A 20,744-nucleotide genomic window follows, 5' to 3' on the forward strand; every position below is an offset into this window, starting at 1 on the left:
ACACACACACACGCTCACACACAGCGGCTGAAATGAGCGCCCAGACGCGCCTCTCAGTAGCGCCGCGTTACCGCTGCTGGTCCTTGAGGGATTACCAGGTACTACTAACTCGTCGCTGTTTCCCTCCCGTCGGTTGAGTATTCCGGCCACTGTTCTAACCTCAAAGTTTTTCGTTGCGACAGATAAACGAATCCGATGGAGACGATCAGGATTTTGAAGGATACGCGCTGGACGCAATGGCAGGTGAGAAACCCCAATGCGACTGAGAATCTGTCTCTCCAATTGGATTCTACTACTACTACTACTACTACTACTATAACAACTACTACTACCAATACTACTGCTACTTCTACTACTATTACTACTACTACTACTACTACTACTACTACTATTACTACTATTACTACTACTACTATTACTACTATCACTACTACTATTACTACTACCACTACCACTACTATTACTACTACTACCACGACTACTACTACTACTATTACTACTACTGTTACTACCAATACAACTACTACTGCTATAATAATAACAATTATACTTACAATAAGTACTGTATAATAATAATAATAAGTATAATAATAAATATAGCTGCAGGCAGCAATGCACAGGGTCCAGGTTAGTCGCATAAGGCACAAATTTGTTTTCAGGGTTCCCGTGAAACGCAGCATCGCTCGCTATCGAGCAGTATTACAATTTTCCTCGTTCCCACGAAAAACAGCATCAGTTCAGTTTCCGAGGGATGCAGCATTTCTTCCTACCAACAAAGATACAATTTTCCGAGTTCCCATGGAACGCAGCATTGGCTCCCTAATCTCGACTCGGCGTAGCTCCTGCGAGAAGCAATTAATACACACCAATGGAGTCTAGACCGCAGAAACCGCCCCCGGAGCTACAACCTGCACATATCTAACAAATTGGATAATGATGTCACAAAGGGCCCCAGTCCACCACCCCAGCTGGCTTCACCACCGCAGCCACCGTTCAGCTACTTCCGGTAGATTGGCACCGGTTTTTCACTAATTCCTGCTCCAAATATAGATCGATGTGGATCAAACTTGGACCACAAAATGTCTGAAGTGCTCCGAATCCAATGACGCTTCGTTGATGTCCGTGGTTTGGTGGTTGCTGTGCGCCAGATACCTTTAGCCAGAAAAATGCAAAGAAGAAAAATAATAATAAAAATCGGAACAAAAACAATAGGGTTCCAGCCCGAATAATTTTAACAATAATAATAATAGAAAAAAAACAATAATAAATAATACAATATAACATGATATAAGCATCCTCACCTTTATATTTGGTGATACATTTAATTTGATGATAATTAAATAAATGAAATCCCCTTTTTTTTCACTTGTCTGCTGTGTCAGATTCCCCCGGTACCCTGGAGAGCAGCCTCTCCCCTGCTGGACTGGTGTCGTTTGAGGGGTGCATCATTCCTCCCCTCACCCCTCCACCCGACTTCTCCCCAGAAAACAGCTTCACCAGCCAGTCCCCAGAAGCAGGGACTCCTCGTGCCCAGAATGGAGCCTTCTGGGAGGGCGTGGTCCAGCACCAGGAGATGGTGCTGGACGACGCCATGGAAGTCAACAATCAGGTTAATACCCACAGGGAAACACACTTCTTTGGATGTTTGGTCTTGTTTTCATGGAATGGGTTGAATAACCCCTTCATTAATTTGTGCATTCATTCATTCAACATGATGGGATGGAATGGTTCTGTGTATTTCCGTAGCTCCAGGAGACTCTACACCAAAAGCAGGAGGAGATCAATTCACTCCAGGAGCGAAACCATAACCTCAGGGAGTTGTCGTGCCGTGCCAAGCACCTGGCCACAGTGCTCGATGTGAGTACCCAGAGTGATGTGTTATTCATAGATGAAATGCAGTGGAAACAACACAAGGACTGTGACACACCCAGACACACACTTTTTGTTTTGTGTTATCCGTGAAGACTATTTCTAGGGATGGACTGAAATATTGTGTCCAAGAAAATCCCCAACACAAAATCGATCAAATATACATTTGATTGTATATAGATGTCTCTACTGGAGAAAAATGGTTCATGATGTTAATTGCACGGCAACAAATCGAAACCCAACACTGGACTCTATGAGCTTATGCCATAAAATTATAGGTCATTTTTATTTGTGTCTTATTTGTGATTTACGTTTCCTGCATCTCGCCGCTCAGAAGCTGATGACCGTCAGAGACCTGCATGCACCAGACCCGGCTCTGCCCCCCTGCGATAAAGCGTCGCTGCCCTCGTCCAGTCCCCGCAAGAGGCGGCGTCTGAGCGAGGAAGACGAGACGGGGACGCTGGCCCCCGGCTCCGTGGAGGACATCCTGAGGGACATCAGCACCCGCTGCAACGCCGTCCTGCGCGGCGGCGCCAAAGGAGCGGGCGGGCGGCAGGACTCGGAGAGCGTACGCATGTTCGGGGCCTTCTCGGGCCTCCGGACCTCCATTTCCGAGGGGGGCGGCGCGCGTTTGGACGGAGCGGAAGCAGACGGAAGCCACTCGTCTTTCAGAACCTCCATTAAAGAGCACTGCACGATAAGGACTCAGGTGTTTCCGCACGGTCATGCCTTCACCTCACGGGCTCAGCATGGGGGATATCGCTTTCGCTGGGTGCCCAACCACAGCTGAAACCAGAGGCAGCAAATAAAGTATATATCACATCGTCTTAACTTAGAGGGCTCAGCTGATTTTCAACGGGTCCGTGGCCCGTCGTGCTCCATTCAGGGCTGGTAGAAAGCCTGGGTGGGCAACTACTACTTATGGTTTTCGAATAACCTGCCACGGCGCCTGTAAATGATTACAAGGTGTCTTTCTCAGGTAGCCTGCTAAGCTAATGAAGCAGAGCTGTCTATTTGGCAAAGTAAATAATACTGCCCGAGCCTTTGTTTACATGGTGTTTCTGTTTACATGGCCCACGTGTGGCAATTCCCCCCGGGGCCCAAATCTCACGGCCCATCCAAACAATGGCGCATGCAACAATGTCATGTTTACTTTTACACCTCGCACGTTAGCCCTGATAAAAAATGAACTTTTTAATAATAATGTATTTGTAATAAAACAAGAAAAAAAAGCGATATTTCTAAGTTGGCTTGTGCTGTGGAGTTATTTCATTGGACAGGGAAGGTATAGATTATATCTCAACAATTGGAAAGTAACAGTTTCCACTTTCCTTGTTTGCGCTGCAAAGTAAATGTGACCCCGGCAACCTCTCCGGTCAGAGGGATTTCCTCTCCATCCGTCTTTGTCCCAGCGACTGAGGGAGGACATAGGCTCAGGCTGTGTGATGCTGCTGGCCCACTATAGTGTTGTAACTGGGATTTATATCATTTATCTCTTGTAATTTGATTTGTCTAAATATATTTTGCATAATGTCTCATCCTCGTGGGGTTACATCATCATTGACTATCTCTATGAATGAAGTACGTTGAATAAAGATATTTGGTTATAAAGGTATGAGACGTATCCATTAATTACGCAGTATAAATCTGATGAGCAATATCAGAAGGGGCTCAATATGTCATGGAGAGATAACACATCCTGACTTGAAGATCGCAAACGAGCAAATGATGCCAAAGCCAAAGTGGTGTGGTGGTTTAAGCACTGAGCTTCATCAGTCGCTTTTATTCAAGGTGACAGGAAAATAGTAATAATAATAATAAATAATAATAATTAAAAAAAAAAAAAGAATAATGTGTGCTGCTTTGCTTCTACATTAAATTGATTGAAATATGACATTTCACTGCATATCTGTATGATCGTAGGTATATGTACAGTATGTGACAAATAAACATCTTGAATCTTGAATCTTAAAATTGAGTGTTTTGACTTTACATTGACCTAATTTCAACTCAGCCCCTTCGCTGCATCCGGCTGCATGTGCAGCATTTACGTCCATGAAGGAGGAAATCTAGACTCGTGAGGGAACTCTCATTCTCTGCTCCACACTCAGCAGAGTAGATGTTTTTCAAATCACCTTATTTCCGCTCTCCAACCACTTTGCATGTGGAGGTGTTTTTTTGAGAACGTTTGCTCACTACATCATGCCGCATTTGGTATCATTTGTATTGGACTACATAGTGTATGGATTCCTCTCATGAGATTTGGTAACACCAGTGAGCAGGTGATTGATTTAGAGCCCGGGCCAAAGACCGATTGACGAACCCGGAGAGGATGTGACCCCGTGACCTGCGACCTCACCTCCATTTACCCTCGCCGCCTGTGACGTCAGCTGTAAAAAGCAGGTTGGAGTGAGACGGACTGGTCCGGAGCAGAGCATCCAGCCTCATTCAGACACCTGTTCAAACTGCTTGACCTGGGTGTGTTTGCCTTACATCTCAGAAGGCATCACTTCAGACCAGTGCTTTCTGACAGCGCTGGTGTCATGAGGATGTTTGCTTTGCAAAGGACTTGACAATACTAACGAAGATAAGAAGAGGCTGTTAATGAGCTACAGTAATGTAATGCCGAGCATTACGGTGTGTGTATGTGTGTGTGTGTGTGTGTGTGTGTGTGTGTGTGTATGTGTGTGTGTGTGTGTGTGTGTGTGTGTGTGTGTGTGTGTGTGTGTGTGTGCGTGTGTGTGGGTGGAAAGGGCCCTATGTGACCTCTATGCTGATTGAAATGTTATGTTACAGCTGCCTCACCTATATGAATCTATGTTTGACCTAAAAAAAACTTATATTTGTTTAATGTCATTAATTCTATCAGTCATTGCTGTAAGTCTATGGCAATAGTTAATAACATTTTATTTTTATTTTTAATCGCTTGACTTTTTACTGTAATGCTGCCCATCAAAATGATCTAAAATAGTTTTCCAGTGAATCAATTTACTGGCTCCGTGCCACCAGCCCAAAATGGTGAAGTTATGATGCTCAACTACAAATGATACCCTTACCTTCAATATGATAAATTCATTTAAATAACAAAACACTTATTAATTCATCACTTTTAGTCAATACCTATAATAAACATTTTACATCGGATCAAATTTTAAAAGGGGGAAAAATAATGATATTAATCTATTAGTAGTGAGTATAATATCTACTTCGTTTGATTAAATGCATTTAGCTTTTTGGCTTATTTATTATTTCTATTTGATTGCCATCAATTAATGTGAAACACTTTGAGCTGCATGTTGTGTATGAAATGTGCTATACAAATAAAGTATATAATAATTGTTATTATAATGAATATAATTATTATCGAGGTAATTATAAACAATAGCTGCAGAAAAAAAGAGTTCAGATCTATAATATCTATTGTTTTATTGGCTTTAAAGCAAATTTAAAGTTAGAAATGTGACTATTGCATGCCGCATGTTGATAGAAGTGGATTTCATGATACAGGTATGTGATTATCATACAATAGCCAAAGTTGACCCTTCCAAAGAAAACACAGTTGTGCCGTAAACGGTTGAAATCCTTGTTGCAAGCGAAAGCCAAACACAGCCTGGAGCCTCGGTGCGCCCACGCCACTCTCTCCCCAAATCGATCCGTTTCTCGTTGACACGCGCCGCAGCGAAACACGCACGAACCGCCAGTTGGAGCTTTGATTGTCCCTGGGAGCGGTTAAGCTGCCGCCAAACTGCTGCGGGACAATGCGGGGACGAAAGAACAACACCGGGACAAAGGGTTTCTAGGGAGACCGAACTCAAACTCTGGATGGTGCGTTGGGGAGGGGCGGGGGGTATTTAGTCTTTTATGCATATTCTTAAAAAAGTACATTCTAAATAAAGAAATAAGGTAAAAAAAAAATCCAAGAATTCCCCTGCGCATACCCATATTGCTTTTTAACCGTATCCGGGTTAGGTTCCTAGTTCGGGATATATTATTCACATGACATTCAATGTAACCGATGAGGCCATACGGTCAACATAACTTCAACATGTCTTCAAATGAACATTATTTTCGCTCTTGCGATGGTGTCGGCGTGAACCCACTTGGCGCACATGGGGGCTGGGTGCAGCTGTCGGGCCGGAGGCTGCCGCTCAGGTGGTGGTGGCAGGTGGAGACCCGCTCCCACCACCGCTCCCGCTCCCACCACCGCTCCCTCTCCGCCTCTCCGCCTCCCCCTCGCCCACTCCCACTCCCGCTCTCGCTCCCGCCCCCGCCCCCGCCCCCGCCCCCGCTCCCTCTCACTCTCCCGCCGCTCGGCCCACGGAGCGCCACGCGGCTCGCGGTGCGCTCGCTGCTCAGCCCTGACGTGGGTGCGGGCTACAGGTCTCACACGCCGCAAAAAAAAATAAAAAATAAAAAGAAACAACGACACTAATGGGAAAAAACGCTCCGAACAATGACTTGTGTCTAGGTTATCAGGCGACTGTCGAAGCAAAAAGTCACCACCATCGCTATAATAATAATAATAATAATAATAATAATAATAATAATAATAATAAAAACAACGATAATAAAAACTCATGAAATAAGATAACATCATTGAAAACAAATACATAAATATATACATACATACATGAATAAATATAATGTCGCCAGTACCCATACTCAGCCAAGCCAAACCATGGTACACGTTTTGTACAAGGTATTTTTTTTCTCTCCCTCCTGAAAATGCATTTGGCACAACGTGCAACTATTAAACCCAATTGGGCCTACATTTATAAATATACTCAAAAATATCACACTTTTAACAAGTATGCTAAAGCACAGTTTTATAGTTGTTACTGTCATGTTTCGATATATAGGTGTAAGTCTACTCATACACTATGATATTAATGACTATTATACTGAACCTGCACTCTAAATAAATAAACAAAACTACCAAAAAATGCACTTCCAGTTTACTCACAATAACTACAAATGGGTAGAAATATACTTGTATAAACTCTTAACACACTATTTATACTAAGAATACACTTTCAGATTGGAAACATATGTATTTGATTATTTGGGGTGTCCATCATCGTTAATATAACACTGTCGCTATCGTTGCTGTAACGTTGTGGCTGAGTTTCCAGGGGAACAGTCAACAGAAGGAAACGCTCCAGTTAAAGCCCTGCGAGCGCCAATAGCTGCTCGGGAGCCGCTTCCCGCTCCGCCGTGCGCCCGCGGAGCGTATTTAGGGGCCCCCGGGGGCCTCGGGAGGACCCACAGCCTGTGAGCGCGGCGCCGGCTCGGCGTCTTCACCGGGGCTTGCGGACGGACCGCGGCCCGTTTCCACCGGACCCGCGGCGACGAACCGGTGATGCGATGTGGCTCTGGAGGGACCCGGAGAAGGGGAGGCACTGCCCGTGGGAGGTCTCGCCAAAGCAGGTAGGGATGTCACTTCCAACCACTGTTCAAATGGCGCCGGTGAAGTGTAACATCAGTGTCTCTAGTTTCTACCTGCCTCCGAAAGCTGGTGGTGGTGACAGTTCGGCAGTGTAGCTGCTGGTTGACTTACTTCAATGACAGCTGTCAACTACACTCCTCACTGCTTCCACTCACGCCATCCGTAACATGCCTCGTTCATCACAGGGATCGGCCAAAAAGGCAACATGGCACACGAACCGTCGCCGTTATCCAACTACACTGAGGGAGGCTCCCTCCATGGCAGTCTTCGTCATCCCTCACTCGAAAGGGGGACTCTTTTGAGTCGTGGCTGGTTTGATGGCAGTGTAATGTTAGCTGACGTTTCGTTTGCCTGCAGCTCACACTGCTCTGCTCCCAAACTAGTCGCCCGGGACTACAACGGATGTCTTCTCCCTAAACGTCTGCAGTCAATCTACAGCTGGTATGCACTTAACTTTGCTGACTTGCACTAGACCGGAGCTGTGTCGACTTTTTTGGATATATGGCGTAGACAATATATATATATATATCATGCTACTCTGACATGGTACGGCACAGTGGTTTTCAAACTATGGCTGCATTAATGCACAAGTACAGAGGGAAAAATGAAACCATTTAATGTTGCATTGCATCAGGAAATATATATATGTTCATTTATTTGAGTAAACAAATATATCGGTTGGCCTCCAGCAAAAATGTGTCCTGGCATGAGATAGCCAAAATGTAACAGACGCCAAATGTCTCTGGATGCACTTCATCTTGGAGCAGTTCCTTCTTTTAACAAGTAATGCACTTCAGTTGGAAAAAAATGGCGATATCAAAATATGCACTGAAAGCTCACGGACCTGAGATAAAACAATGTATAGGATAATGTAATGACCTCGCATTAAGGCTGTGTTGATTGAGCGAGCTCTTGGGCGGCTGGAAGGCAGTGTCTAGTTAGCTGGTGCGGTCTCTGTTTCCCCAGCTTACCTGCTACTGCCCCCCTACTGTCTTTGCTGACCTGCCGCTATTTCCTCACAGTCCAGCATAATTCATTCTTCATTTCATGTCTTGTTTAACCATATAAAGCCTGTTGGCAAGTGGCTTTAACCCAAGGTGAGGGACATCAATTTCAATTAGAAAAAAACCCATTACCACAGTCCTATGAACAGTATATTCATATAGTCATGTTACATTATAATTAATTTTAAACCAATTTCCCGAGGCAGTGCTCTGTGCTGGCTTAGTTTGTCTAGTGGCTATGAATAAACATAACTGGGGAAAAAAAAAAAAAATCAATATGCCTATCAAAAACTAGATGGTGAGCTTGTGGCTAGAATGCACTGCTGTGTAATAACTTTTGCTATCCGTTTGTCATCGTCTTGTTTTTAACATCAAACAACAAATCAGAAAAAAAACAAAATAAAATCCAGTTGGCCAATATGAATGATTTAAAGAGGTTCACGCTGCCCAAATTAAGGCTCAGAAGCAAAAGACGCACAATTGAATGTAAACAGTGGTTGTACAAGATGATAAACGCAGGTTGAGGACAATCTCTCTCTTTGGGAATCATTAGGAATGAAAAGATTGGTGCCCAATGTAACAGAAGCCGATCAGGACTGTCATTGTTATTTCGAAAATGGTCCCCTTTCACAAAGACGTCGGTCCACAAAGGCAATTCACACAAGGCACTCACAACAAACGCTTCCTCGGCCGGAACGCATCTTCCTGCAAAACGCATCACACAAACAACCCCCCGCCGGATGAACTAGTTCAGGGCCAAACATCGCTGTTTCGATCACAGCATGTGTCCAGTCTCTCTTAAAAACAGCCCTGAAGCCGATCAGAGCTCCACTCTTTTCTTCAGAATAATTTCACGCACTAGCGCCGTGGCCTCCTGCCGCACGTCATCCATGGACTCATCTGTTCTCCAGAACCGAACCACTTTCCCCTCTGGATTTACGAGAAACTTCCAAAAGTTCCACTTTGGGATTTTCTGCACAGAATCTGTAATGTAAAAATGTAGATATAGGCGTTAATAACATCCTCATAAACCAAGAAGGTGAATCTATTGATGCTCCCTGCTTTACTTACTATCTGTAGGTTCGAAAGCGTTTTTTCAAAGCAAGGCCCCATTGACAGAATAAACTCTGCATGGCTAAGGACCCCCCACACCCACCCCCCTGAAAAAGGTTTACACACTGTATCTGCCGGTAATGCCCTGTTAACCATTTAAGGTGACTTAACATTTGATTCAAACATTGGTGTCAAAATAAATACATTTCAAATCTCATGACGGTATACCCAACCCCCACCTTACTGAAGTGTCCTTGAGCAAGACACTCAACCCGTGGCTGCACCCCATGAGCATTGCATGGCCGCCTACATCGGTGTGTGAATAAGTTGTAAGTAGCTTTTGGACAAAAGCGTCTGCTAAATGACGTAATGCAGTGTAATATATTTTGTGGGGGGAAAAATTGAAGATATACATCATAATATTCTATATTTTATAATAAAAAAAAAGATGTAAAGTAATATAAATAGTGAAAACGTATTTATTTATTTCTATACAATATTAATAAAATGGGAGAAAATGTAAACAGCTGTTGGCGTCTAATTTCCACCAATAAAATATGTACAAATATATATCAGATAAATAAGTTGACCCCCTATAAATTGTCATGGACCCCAGTTTGGGAACTCTTCGCCTCTAACTCATTATCGGAACATAATCGATAGATCAACAACAACACAAACCGACCCGTGAGGAACTTGAAAGCCGGGTCCGCTTCGGAGCCCATGATTTTGATCTTGCTGAAGAACGGGAAGGTGGTTCCGTACGTGGACTTGGCGTGCGCCTCGATGTCCCGGCTGGTCCGCGGCTCGGTTTCGCCGAACTGACCGCAGGGGAAGGCCAGGACGTTGAAGTGCGAGGTGGCCAGCTCCCGGTGCAGCTCCTGCATGGAGCGGTAGTTCGGCTCCGTCTGCGCGCTCTCGCTCGCCACGTTTACAACCAGGGACGCCTGCACCGAAGGGGAGGGGAGGGGGGGGCAGACGCGGGACGTGGGACGTGTGCGAGTGTGATAAAAGCCAAAAAGCCAATAACCCAATCACGCCGCGATCAAACACGCAAAAACACTCCCCAACTCCGCCGCGGCGCTGGGATCAACAACGCGCATCAAATAAATCCAGGTCTTACTTTTCCGCGGTACCGCTCCAAAGAGACGCTTCTCCCCCGCGCGTCCTTCACCTCGAAGGAGTAGAAGTCCTCGGGTTTCCTCGGCCTCAGCAGTCGCGTCTGCAGGAGGAACAGACACCCCGCGCCGACCGCCATGCACAGGAGGACCGTCAGCACCCTCGCTCTGGGGCTCGGGGACTTGGTGGGGTAGCCCCCTAAGGCCTCCATGTTGGAGGAGCAAGAGCGGACCGCGGGGAGGTTCTGGTTCCGCTGAGGGGTGACGCCGGGCCCGGGGGACGAGTCGTTCGCCGCGAACGCCCCCCCGGTTAGAGTCGGGAGTCGGTCGGACGCGACGGAACCCCAACCACTGGCAACTCACAAACCGAGAAGAACTGAGCAACAAATTAGATTCTGAGGCACAGAAAAAAGTGGATTCCAGGCACAACCCAGAGCCACCGCCTCGTATGACTCGTTCATTTCGCGCCCGAAGTCCTCCGCCGACTGACTAAAACGAACGACTCTTTCTTTTTTTTTTTACGGAGTCGCCCGTCAAGGAACGAATCTCCAAAGTCAAACCTTTCATGACTACTTTCGCCCGGGCGTTGTCGCACCGCTTTGACGTTCAGATAGTTACGACGCTTGCAAACGCGCCTGCGTAGCAACTGCTTTTCTAAATAAGCGACAGCTCCCATGCAGGTTTATTTTTACACTGAGGTTACACTTAACGACGATTTAACAAAAACAAACAAACAAACAAAAAAAACTTAAGGAACTGTTGCTAATCGGCGTGAGGAAATTGCTCGGTGACGTCACATTTGCGCGACGTTGTTTTGTTAGCCGCCGTAGCCGGTTAGCCTTTCGGGGCTTTTGAAACTTTGCGCCTGATAACAAAAGACTGAAATGAAATGAAATGAAATGATGAATGAAATGAATGAAAACAACATACATTTCAGGTGAAAATAAATATTCGTCACGAGTAACTTCCGAATATCAAACAACTGAAGACAAGGGAAAACGTACTTTTTTTTTTGTGGACACGAATGAGGCAGCTTTGGTTTCTATCCCACTTCCGGTCGGGAACGCCCCCTCCGGAAGTGTCTATTCCCCGAGCGCCCCCGTTTAAGGATGGAATATAACGCAGCGCGCGATGCGCTCTTTTTCGTGTGTTCCTCTGTTTGTTTGTTCATTTCATCTCGTTCTAGGAGCGTGAGGTCGCGCGTCGCATCTCCTACAGACGCTTCCGCAGAAGGATCTTGCGGCGGCGCGGCGAAGGAGCGCCTGTCGCCAGCACGCCCCTGTCCACTCGGAGGCGCTGTTTCCCCTGCGCCGAGTGCGACCCTGTCCGCCAGAGGCTGGTGCTGGATTCGCCAACCAGAGACTCCGAAGCAGCAACAAGCAGCTGCGCAGGTATTTTTTAATTGTTATTTTTTTAAACATGCATATGAGCCAATTCATTCACAAGAATTAGTAGCAGAAAGTGAGAGAACAAAAAAAAACCATATATAAATGAATTAAAATGTATGTATATTCTATGAAGAGAAGTTTACAGGGAGTGGCACTTGTACAGCTGACCATGCACATACAGACACACTTGCACATATTCACATTGAACATGGATGCCATGCACACCCGTGCAAAGGAACACACACACACACACACAAAACCGTGCAAAACCCTCATAAACATGTAGATGTTGGATGTCACCCTCCCCTGCTTTTAGTTATGTTATGTTTCCATAGTGATAGTAGAGTGATTTTTTGATTTTCACAAACAGCCTCGGGGCTTGGACCACTAACCCCTGGTGGCAATAACATACCAGCGATCACACCACATCTCCTCACTGCGAGAGGCCGCAACGAAGAAAAGAGTGCCCCACAACAGGTTTGAAAAGCTCACCCACTGACTGACAAACAAAACCACAATCTATGAACGTGTTTGAAGGAAAATAACCTCAACCTTTGTCTTTTAGCCATGACCCCAAATGAATGTACTGTATATCATGTGCTCATACAAACCGAGAAAGTGAGGAAAGCTGCATTAAACAACCCTTGGAGTGGAAAATGTGATTTGAGTATATGCATGTACGTGGCCCTGCAATAGACTCCAGTCCTCCCGTGGATAAAGGGAATTAATAGACGGGCATAGATCACAATATAAGGCGTCATATAATTAATTTGAATACAGGCCAAAACATGAACGTGAAAGATGATATGGCGTGTTGCAGGACTGGACATGGACTACGACAGGGCCAGGAAATGGAAACAATAACGAAGGTAACACAGGGACTGCACAAACCGCATGAAGCATGCACACGCTGTATATTTAGACACAGGCACAAAGACGACCATAAGTGCAGACAGGACCCGGCCGGGCACACACTATGCTGCTTATATAGTATATGTTCATCGCGTCCCAGGGAAACATTCTAAAGTTCAAAGTTGTTTATTCAAGACAGGTTTTCCAGGTTTTATCATATCTGGTGTGTCTGTCTCCACACTTGGTAGAATGACGTCTCTCCAGGAAATAAGGAGTATGGGTTGAGAGGTGTCGTCATCCATGTTTAGAATCGGTAAAGTAATACTGAGTGCGTATCAGCAGTCATAACTCATTCTCACAGGTTCGTACAAATGTGACATTAATTCACATCATTTTTCCGGATCACCAGTATGTGACCACTAAACACGAGAGTAAACTAGTTTCAGAATCACAGCGAAAGTTTCCACGTGCCCAATCTTCCAAATTCTATACACAAATACAGATTTGGTTCATAAAGACTAAACATTCCTTTCTAAACATTCAAAGTAATTACTTGTGTGTCAGCCTGCTCAGCCACTAGGAAAAGCCTCCGAAGCAACCAAAGAAAAGTGTCTTGTTTTTAACCACTGACAACATTAGTAAATGAGTGTGTAGAATGAGATCGTCTGTGTTTTTTGGGGTTTTCTTTTCTGTGCATTCACAGCCTCGGTTATGTTTCAGGCTCTGAACATGATGGCACCGGGGATCCACGGCCGTTTGCACTGCTCGACAGAATGTCCGGAGATCCACAGAGCGAGGAGGTGATGAAGCTTGCTGCACCCGCACTTCTCAACGATTACTGTAAGAGCAAAGGTGTTATAAAGACAGCAGTGACAAAACGAAAATATTAAAACCTCTGATATGACCGTGTTGCTTTGCTTTTTTTGATATACAGCCACAGGTTTTCAGTTTTCCATATTCTTAGCTACCGGTCTAGTCAATGTGTGTATTTCTGTCTGTAACTTACACTTTAATAACCCCTAGGGGTAATGTGGGGTACTGCATGGAGTGCTCAGAAAAAAAAGTGTTATTTAAAAAAATATAATTAATATATAACCTTATATATAACAGTTATATATAAGGTTATATATATATATAGCTTAATAAAATCTATATACAAACACAAGTTTGACAGACTGCATCTTTGCTATCAACATGTTTTCAATGCAACCCCTTTTCTATCAATTGTAAGTATCTGCAGCACCCTTTTAATGTTCATGTCAACACTACAGTGCCATGCCATTGTTCCGACGGCCTATCATTCCGAAATCCCAATAATCTGAAAAATTTCCCATTGGACATGGATGACACCCTAACCCTAATACTAACCCTTATAACTAAACTTAACCATCTCCAGCCCCACCTTTTTTTCTGTGGACTTTTTGGAATAAACGTCCGTAGGAGCAATGGGAAGTCCCCCACACTGTCACATACCACACACGTACATAATTTAAGTTAATTTTCTCTTCTTTTTTTCCCTCAAATGTTTTGTGCAAGTAAAGGGGGTACACTCCTTAAAAACTGCTCTAACCAACCAAGAAAACGGTCTGATTTCAATATAACGCACAACACAAAACAAAACCCACAAGAAATGTAAGTGAAGCTTAAAATCTGTGAGTGATATCTGCCTGATTTGTGTGACTGCGGCTTGTGACCCACTTTTAGTTTGTGATTTGTTGTCACAGCTTCTCAAGAAGCACTCACATGTTGTGTGATCTCACCGGTGGCTTAACACTATTATCTGCGGCCAGCCACGTTGCCAAGTGGAGGCTCTGATGATTTGAGGGGTGGGGATTTGTTTTCCAAAAGAAATTGATAAAAGGACCAACTTTCATTTTTTGGGAAAGTGACGATCACTCCGCTGATGAAAACGACAATGATGTGGTCAAACACATATTTAACTTGCTGGCATTTTTCAACCCTTTCCACCACAATACCACCTCCCTCCTCCTTAGACATGGTACAGAGTCATATTCGTCAAATGTATAAACAGCTTAAACACTCGTTCAGGTGAAAGAGTGGACGCTCCAACCCTCCTTTTTCCGTCTCGTGCTTCACAGACACCAACCTCCTGGACTGCAGCTGTCACGGGGTGCTAGCGCTGGCCCTGGGCTCTGCCGTTTACCTCTGGAATTCGGAGACCCAGACCCTGGAGGGGTCCCTGCAGCCGGGGCCGCACATCCGGGCACCGGCGGAGAGGTCGTACCTCCAGAGGCAGGCCGTCTCATCTGTGCGCTGGAGCAGAGACGGTCGACTCCTCAGCGTCGGAACCAGACAAGGGCACATTAAGGTGCCAGGGAGCTCCAATTAAATGAGGCTTAAGTGTGCAAATTAAATCACATATATATAGGGCTGGGAAATATGGACGACATTATTGCCATGATAATTGTAAGTTCACATATTTGATATACACTACTCAAAGTAAGGGATATTTGGCTTTTGGGTGAAATTTATGGAAAATGTAAAAAGTTCACGCTACAGTGATATTATATCGTAAAAGTAGGCATTTAAGTAGAAGCATGCAATGGTGATTTCCTCATCTCAAACAATTGATTGAAACAAAAGCCAACAACAGTGGTGGGTTTACCACAACAAAAAATGTCAATGTCTCAATAACTTGTCATGTGCCCTTTAGCATCAATTACAGCTTGACAACGACGTCTCATGCTGTTCACAAGTCGACTTATTGTCTGCTGAGGCCTGGCCCCCCACTCTTCTTGAAGGGCGGCCCTCAGGTCATTAAGGTTCTGGGGTACAGAGCTACGAGCCTCTACACGGCGACTCAGCTGATCCCATAGGTTTTCTATGGGATTCAGGTCTGGAGAAAGTGCAGGCCACTCCATTTGAGGTGCCCCAGTCTCCAGCAGCCGTTCCCTAATGATGCCACCTCCATGAGCTGGGGCATTGTCGTCCATGAAGATGAAATGAGGCCTGTGTTGTTCATGCAGGGGCACAATGACTGGATTAATGATGTTATTCAGGTAGTATGGGCTTGTCACTGTACCATTCACAAAGTGTAGGGCAGTTCTGCATTGACTAGACACACCTGCCCACACTGTAACACCACCACCACCAAAGGCTCGTCTGGTGACAACAGAGGCTGATGCAAAGCTCTCTCCTTGACGTCTCCAACATCGTTGGCGTCCATCATTTCTGCTCAACGTGAATCGACTTTCATCAGAGAACAGCACTGAGGCCCATTGGTCCCTCGTCCAGCCCATTGGTCCCTCGTCCTGCTTCCTGGCCCGTGCAAGAGGATGATGCCTGTGCCTGGTGGTGTGGTCAGGTACCCTTGCAGGTGGTCTAGCACGCAGACCACGCTGATGGAAACAGTTTTGAATGGTCTGACGTGACACTTGGGTGCCGCTCACCTCCCTTAAATGTGCCTGTAGTTGAGTGGCATTCATCATCCGGTTCTGCAGGGCACTGTTCACAATGAATGAATGGGATGTGGCCAAAGGACGTCCACTTCTATGCCTTTCTGTGACTCTTCCAGTCTCTCTGTATCTCTGTTGCAACCTGCTGATGACACTCTGTGACACTCTAAGCTCAGTGGCCACTTCCCTCTGAGAACATCCTGTTTGAAGCCTCACAATGGCGAGGTACTGTTGATCAATTGTTAGGTTTCGTCTTGGTCTCATGATGTAAAAACGTGAACAGCATGAGGAAGTTAGTTAGTTAGTGAGTTAGTTCCTCCTGGAACATTGGGCGACGAGCCCCCACCATTTGCTCATTACCAGAATGGCTTCTTCTCGTCGTTTCCGTAACATGCTTTTTTTTACGAGGTGAGGTTGTTAAGCCCACGCCCAACCCCCAACCTGGAGGACCGGGTACTGACTTACCCGTGATACAAAGGCATTCTTGGCAGTGCTGACTTACCCGTGTCGCAAAGGCATTATTATTATCATTATTATAAACCTGCAGTGTTTCTCCACGTGAAACCTCGCACAAAGATGCTGCTGCTTCGGGAAGTGCCACTGTTGACAGCTATTAAAACACAGCAAGATTGGGTTCAGAGTTTAAAAGAACATATAGATTTTCCTGAGAAGAGCACCCGCTCCCCACCATTATTTTGACCTCAAACACCAGAAGAGGACTGTTTAAATACCAATTCTATTGAACCAGGAAATGTATTGGTCGATTCATGGCTCAAACACCTGTTGAGAATTTTGCCGTTCAGCTCCTTGTTAGAGAACAGCAAGTCGTGCAAAAAGTACTGAAACATTGAACAGTTGGACATGTGCATTCAAAAGTTTAGAGAAGGTCAAATTAAGTTCACCTGTAAAGGTTATAGTGCATTTTAGTTTCATCCTAAAATTTCACCCAAATGCCGAATATCCCTAACTTTTTGTGAGTAGTGTATATGACATAATTTAATTAACTTAAAATTAAAACAGAATTCAAAATCCTGTAAAGGAAAACGCCAGTGTTTTTTTAACCAAAATCTTATTTTTCAGCGTTGGGAGGCAAACTGAATGATTGGCATTAGAAAAAGATCCGGATTAGAAAAAATGTTCCAACCACGTCGCACCGAGCTGCAATATGTACTGCAGTGGGGCTCAGTACAGTTTTTATCAATATCGGATCAATTTAAAAGAAGATTCTAATGCCAATCAACGTTTGGAGGCTAGTATGAGCATGGGAAATGTGTCAGTTTGTCAAGTGGTGCGTTTGTGTGGTAAACCTCTTTGTCTTTGAATGTTCAGTTGTGGGACGTGGAACAGAAGAGCAAAGTAATGAGTCTGCAACCACATCTCTCTACAGTGGGGGCTATTTCCTGGAAACAGCACCTACTAAGCAGGTGGTCTTCAGTGTCTGTGTGTGTGTGTGTGTGTGTGTGTGTGTGTGTGTGTGTGTGTGTTGTGTGTGTGTGTTGTGTGTGTGTGTGTGTGTGTGTGTGCATTATTGCAAAAGACACAGGCAAGTAGCGTAAAAAAAGCTTATCAATCTAAGAAAATTAACAAAAAAAAAAACGTAAAAATATGCAGAATATACAACATGATAAATGAAAGGGATAATAATAATGCCATACAACTCTGCGGAGGGGAAATATTTCAGAATAATGACATCATCCCTCTGCGTCCCAACATTGTGGCACAGTGGCTCGGTCCTGGGTCGGATCCACCACCATGACCCCCGGGCCCCCACCCCGCTGGTGGGTGTGGCCCTTCAGCCGGACAGCGTGTGTGCTCTGGACTGGTCTCCGGGGGAGGAGCGGCTGGCCAGCGGCTGCAAAAATGGCAGCCTGTGCATTTGGGACGGTGACATCGGTGGCGTCTCAAGGGAACGTCGGCCGATTGTCACCATGAGGCAACCCAGCGCTGTTAAGGTGACTTGTTACTACTACTACTACTACTACTACTACTACTACTATTACAACTACTGCTACTACTGCTACTACTAATGTGTGGTTCCCGCAGTGACTTTCAACATTGATGAGCCGTGTTATCTGGAAATGCCAGTGTCGTAGTTTCTATCCTGGCTGTGCAGCTTCCTTGCTCTTCATTCTACTGCATTGGCTTAGCCACTTCTTTAGATTACGGGAAGGTGAGATGGTATACAGCAGCGTATTGTACTGAACACCCAAAAAGCAGCATGCGGAAGGATCCAGCAACCCTGAACATCAACGGGCAACTTATGGAATGTGTACGATGAGAAATTAGCTTGTTAAAAATCAATGTCTTCTTTTTTTTAATTTCTGTATGCCGTGCACCGTGCACTAAAGGGATTTGGGGCAAATGCTGAGTGGAAGGCTTGAGTACTGAAACCAAATGAAATCAACTGGTCAACTTGTCGTCAAGCGCTGGCTGACGTACAGCGACAGGGTGGACACTTATCTTCTGGACGAGCTCACATGATGAATTCATTGAGTTGGCGTCTCATTCACATGCGCACGCCACTGTAGTTCTTACACCGCGGTAAGGGAGTGTGTGTATGAATGTATACGGGGTGTCTGCTCCAAAATGGGTGTGTGTGTGTGTGTGTGTGTGTATGTGTGTGTGCGTGTGTGTAGGCGATGGCATGGTGTCCCTGGCAGAGACATGTGGTCACCACAGGAGGAGGCTGGAAGGACGGAGCGCTGAGAATCTGGGACGTGCAGTCGGCGTCCTGCATCGACTCCGTCCAGACACACTCACAGGTGATCAGAAGCTCCCCTCAGGAGAATGATGAGAACATCACTAATGGGATGATGACCCTGATGATTATATTGATAACATAGTAATGTATGTATTATATAAAAATATATGTATTTCAATATTTTTTATGTAATAATTTTGCAAATATTGTACAGGCTGCAGTCAGCACCAATCCCTGTATTCAATTTATATTTTTGACCCTAAAAGTTTGACTTAAAATTTTGACTCAAAATTTTAAAGTCGACGACACTAAGTGGCCTATAGCAGGTGTGTCATGATGCTTCATTTTGTGTATCCAATTGTCAAACGTCATGGTAACGATAACATCACAATAACTGAAGAGACGTGACAAGCAGGGCTGCCAATTTAAGGTGTTGCTTTAGTACGTCACCAAGAATAAAACATTCAGAACAATATGGAGTGAATATTATATGTGAGGCCATGTGCAGCGGCTGCAGCCGCGCATGCCGTTATGATACCTGAGCTCTCCCACGATTATCACACAAAATGGTGATTAGCGCACGGTGTGTCCCCCTGAAACCCTGCTCCTGGCCGCAGATCTGCTCCCTGCTGTGGGCTGAGGAGAGGAGGCTCTTGGTCACGGGCCACGGTCCCCCCCGTCACCACATCACCTGCTGGACCTGGGCGTCCCCCTCCCTGAGGAAGAGCCTCCAGCTCGCGGGTGAGGGAAACACCCCCCCCCCCCCCCTCCCCCGGAGGAGGTTTACATAGAAGAGAGATGGAAGCGCAGCGTCAACCTTTCCCTTGAAGTGCGCCTTGAGTGTCATAGACGCGGCCGCGGGTTCAATGAGTCATCCCCGCATCAACGTCCCGAACGTTAAAAACAGTTTCGTTACACGTAGCAGCTCATAGTAATATTTGCTGCGCTTGTGATGATGGGGCTGATTTATTATGCGTTTTCCCACTGGCCTAATAAGATAAGGGCGGATAAGATAAGAAATAAAATTTTATTCGATCCCTGTGTGGAAATTCCGGCAGCAGCAAAGAAGGAGATAGGAAAAAATAAATACAATAAAAATAGCATTAGTACACATCTATACACAGAGTTAACGTGGAGTAGCACGGTGCTAACCCGTAGTAGTGAGTCCAATGTCGGCAGATGGCACTTACACTAAAGTAAGTACGTGCAGGTAGAAACAGCAGCAACAAGTATATAGTAAAGTAAGGTATATACTATTTACAATGATTTATAAATCCAGGGGGTATTATAATGAGCAATTTATAATATAATGGTATAAAGTAGTGTATAGTATGAAATAACATAGTATATTGGAATGGTGATGTGGTAATAATATAGTATAGCATATTATTGTCTGATAGTCTAATGTCTGATTTGCATCAAAAACAAAGTAAATCTTAACCTCAAAAGGCCAACCATGTTCCTTTGACCTTTCAGGCCACTTGGATCGCGTTCTCCACGTGAGCTCCAGCTCTGGCGGTGGAAGGATGTTCTCTGCCGGGGCAGACGGCAGTATCTGCGTGTGGGACGTGTAGACTGAGAGCAAACGCTGCGTGGTTGTTGCTCCATCTGTTTATTTATTTGCTCCTAATGACACAAGTAAAACCTTGCATCATCTTAACCTAGAAAAATCGAGATAAAAAAAAAAAAAAAAAAAGAAAGGCTACTTACTTCCTTTCTCGGCACAACACCTCGCTTCCCTTCGGTGGGCTGCTTCTGCACGTTTCCTGCCCCCCGTTGCCGAGATAACCACAGCCCAGACGAGGGGGAAGAGCGACTTGTTGCGTGAAACATGGTTTGCATTTTGTATGTCCTGTCATGCTCGAGAGAAGTTCATTACTTGTGCTTCAGCGACAAA

At 45.1% G+C, this 20,744-nt stretch overlaps 3 protein-coding genes across 3 annotated transcripts in view; 2 read left to right on the plus strand and 1 right to left on the minus strand.

Annotated features, from left to right (window-relative positions):
• mcidas (multiciliate differentiation and DNA synthesis associated cell cycle protein) overlaps window positions 1–2,659 on the plus strand; it is a gene marked incomplete at both ends in the record, with an annotated part of 3,462 nt that extends 803 nt beyond the window's left edge. The window contains 4 exons of the mRNA XM_080004163.1: window positions 183–243; window positions 1,383–1,609; window positions 1,747–1,857; window positions 2,204–2,659. Coding sequence (XP_079860289.1) covers window positions 183–243; window positions 1,383–1,609; window positions 1,747–1,857; window positions 2,204–2,659 — 855 coding nt within the window. The remainder of the gene's footprint in view (window positions 1–182; window positions 244–1,382; window positions 1,610–1,746; window positions 1,858–2,203) is intronic.
• Window positions 2,660–7,915: 5,256 nt separating this feature from the next.
• gpx8 (glutathione peroxidase 8 (putative)) lies at window positions 7,916–10,702 on the minus strand (the record flags this gene model as incomplete). Its single annotated transcript, XM_080003918.1, has 3 exons — window positions 7,916–9,303; window positions 10,058–10,319; window positions 10,496–10,702. 3 exons carry the CDS (start codon window positions 10,700–10,702, stop codon window positions 9,140–9,142), a joined length of 633 nt encoding a protein of 210 aa, XP_079860044.1. The 3' UTR covers window positions 7,916–9,139.
• Window positions 10,703–11,164: 462 nt separating this feature from the next.
• LOC307232950 (cell division cycle protein 20 homolog B-like) lies at window positions 11,165–20,421 on the plus strand (the record flags this gene model as incomplete). Its single annotated transcript, XM_080004164.1, has 9 exons — window positions 11,165–11,170; window positions 11,677–11,881; window positions 13,451–13,570; window positions 14,830–15,059; window positions 17,476–17,570; window positions 17,870–18,098; window positions 18,783–18,908; window positions 19,465–19,588; window positions 20,324–20,421. The coding sequence occupies 9 exons, from the start codon at window positions 11,165–11,167 to the stop codon at window positions 20,419–20,421; spliced, it is 1,233 nt and encodes a 410-aa protein (XP_079860290.1).
• Window positions 20,422–20,744: the final 323 nt, after the last annotated feature.

The sequence above is a fragment of the Zeus faber genome (assembly GCF_960531495.2).
Source record: "Zeus faber genome assembly, chromosome: 7".
Lineage (NCBI taxonomy): Eukaryota > Metazoa > Chordata > Actinopteri > Zeiformes > Zeidae > Zeus > Zeus faber.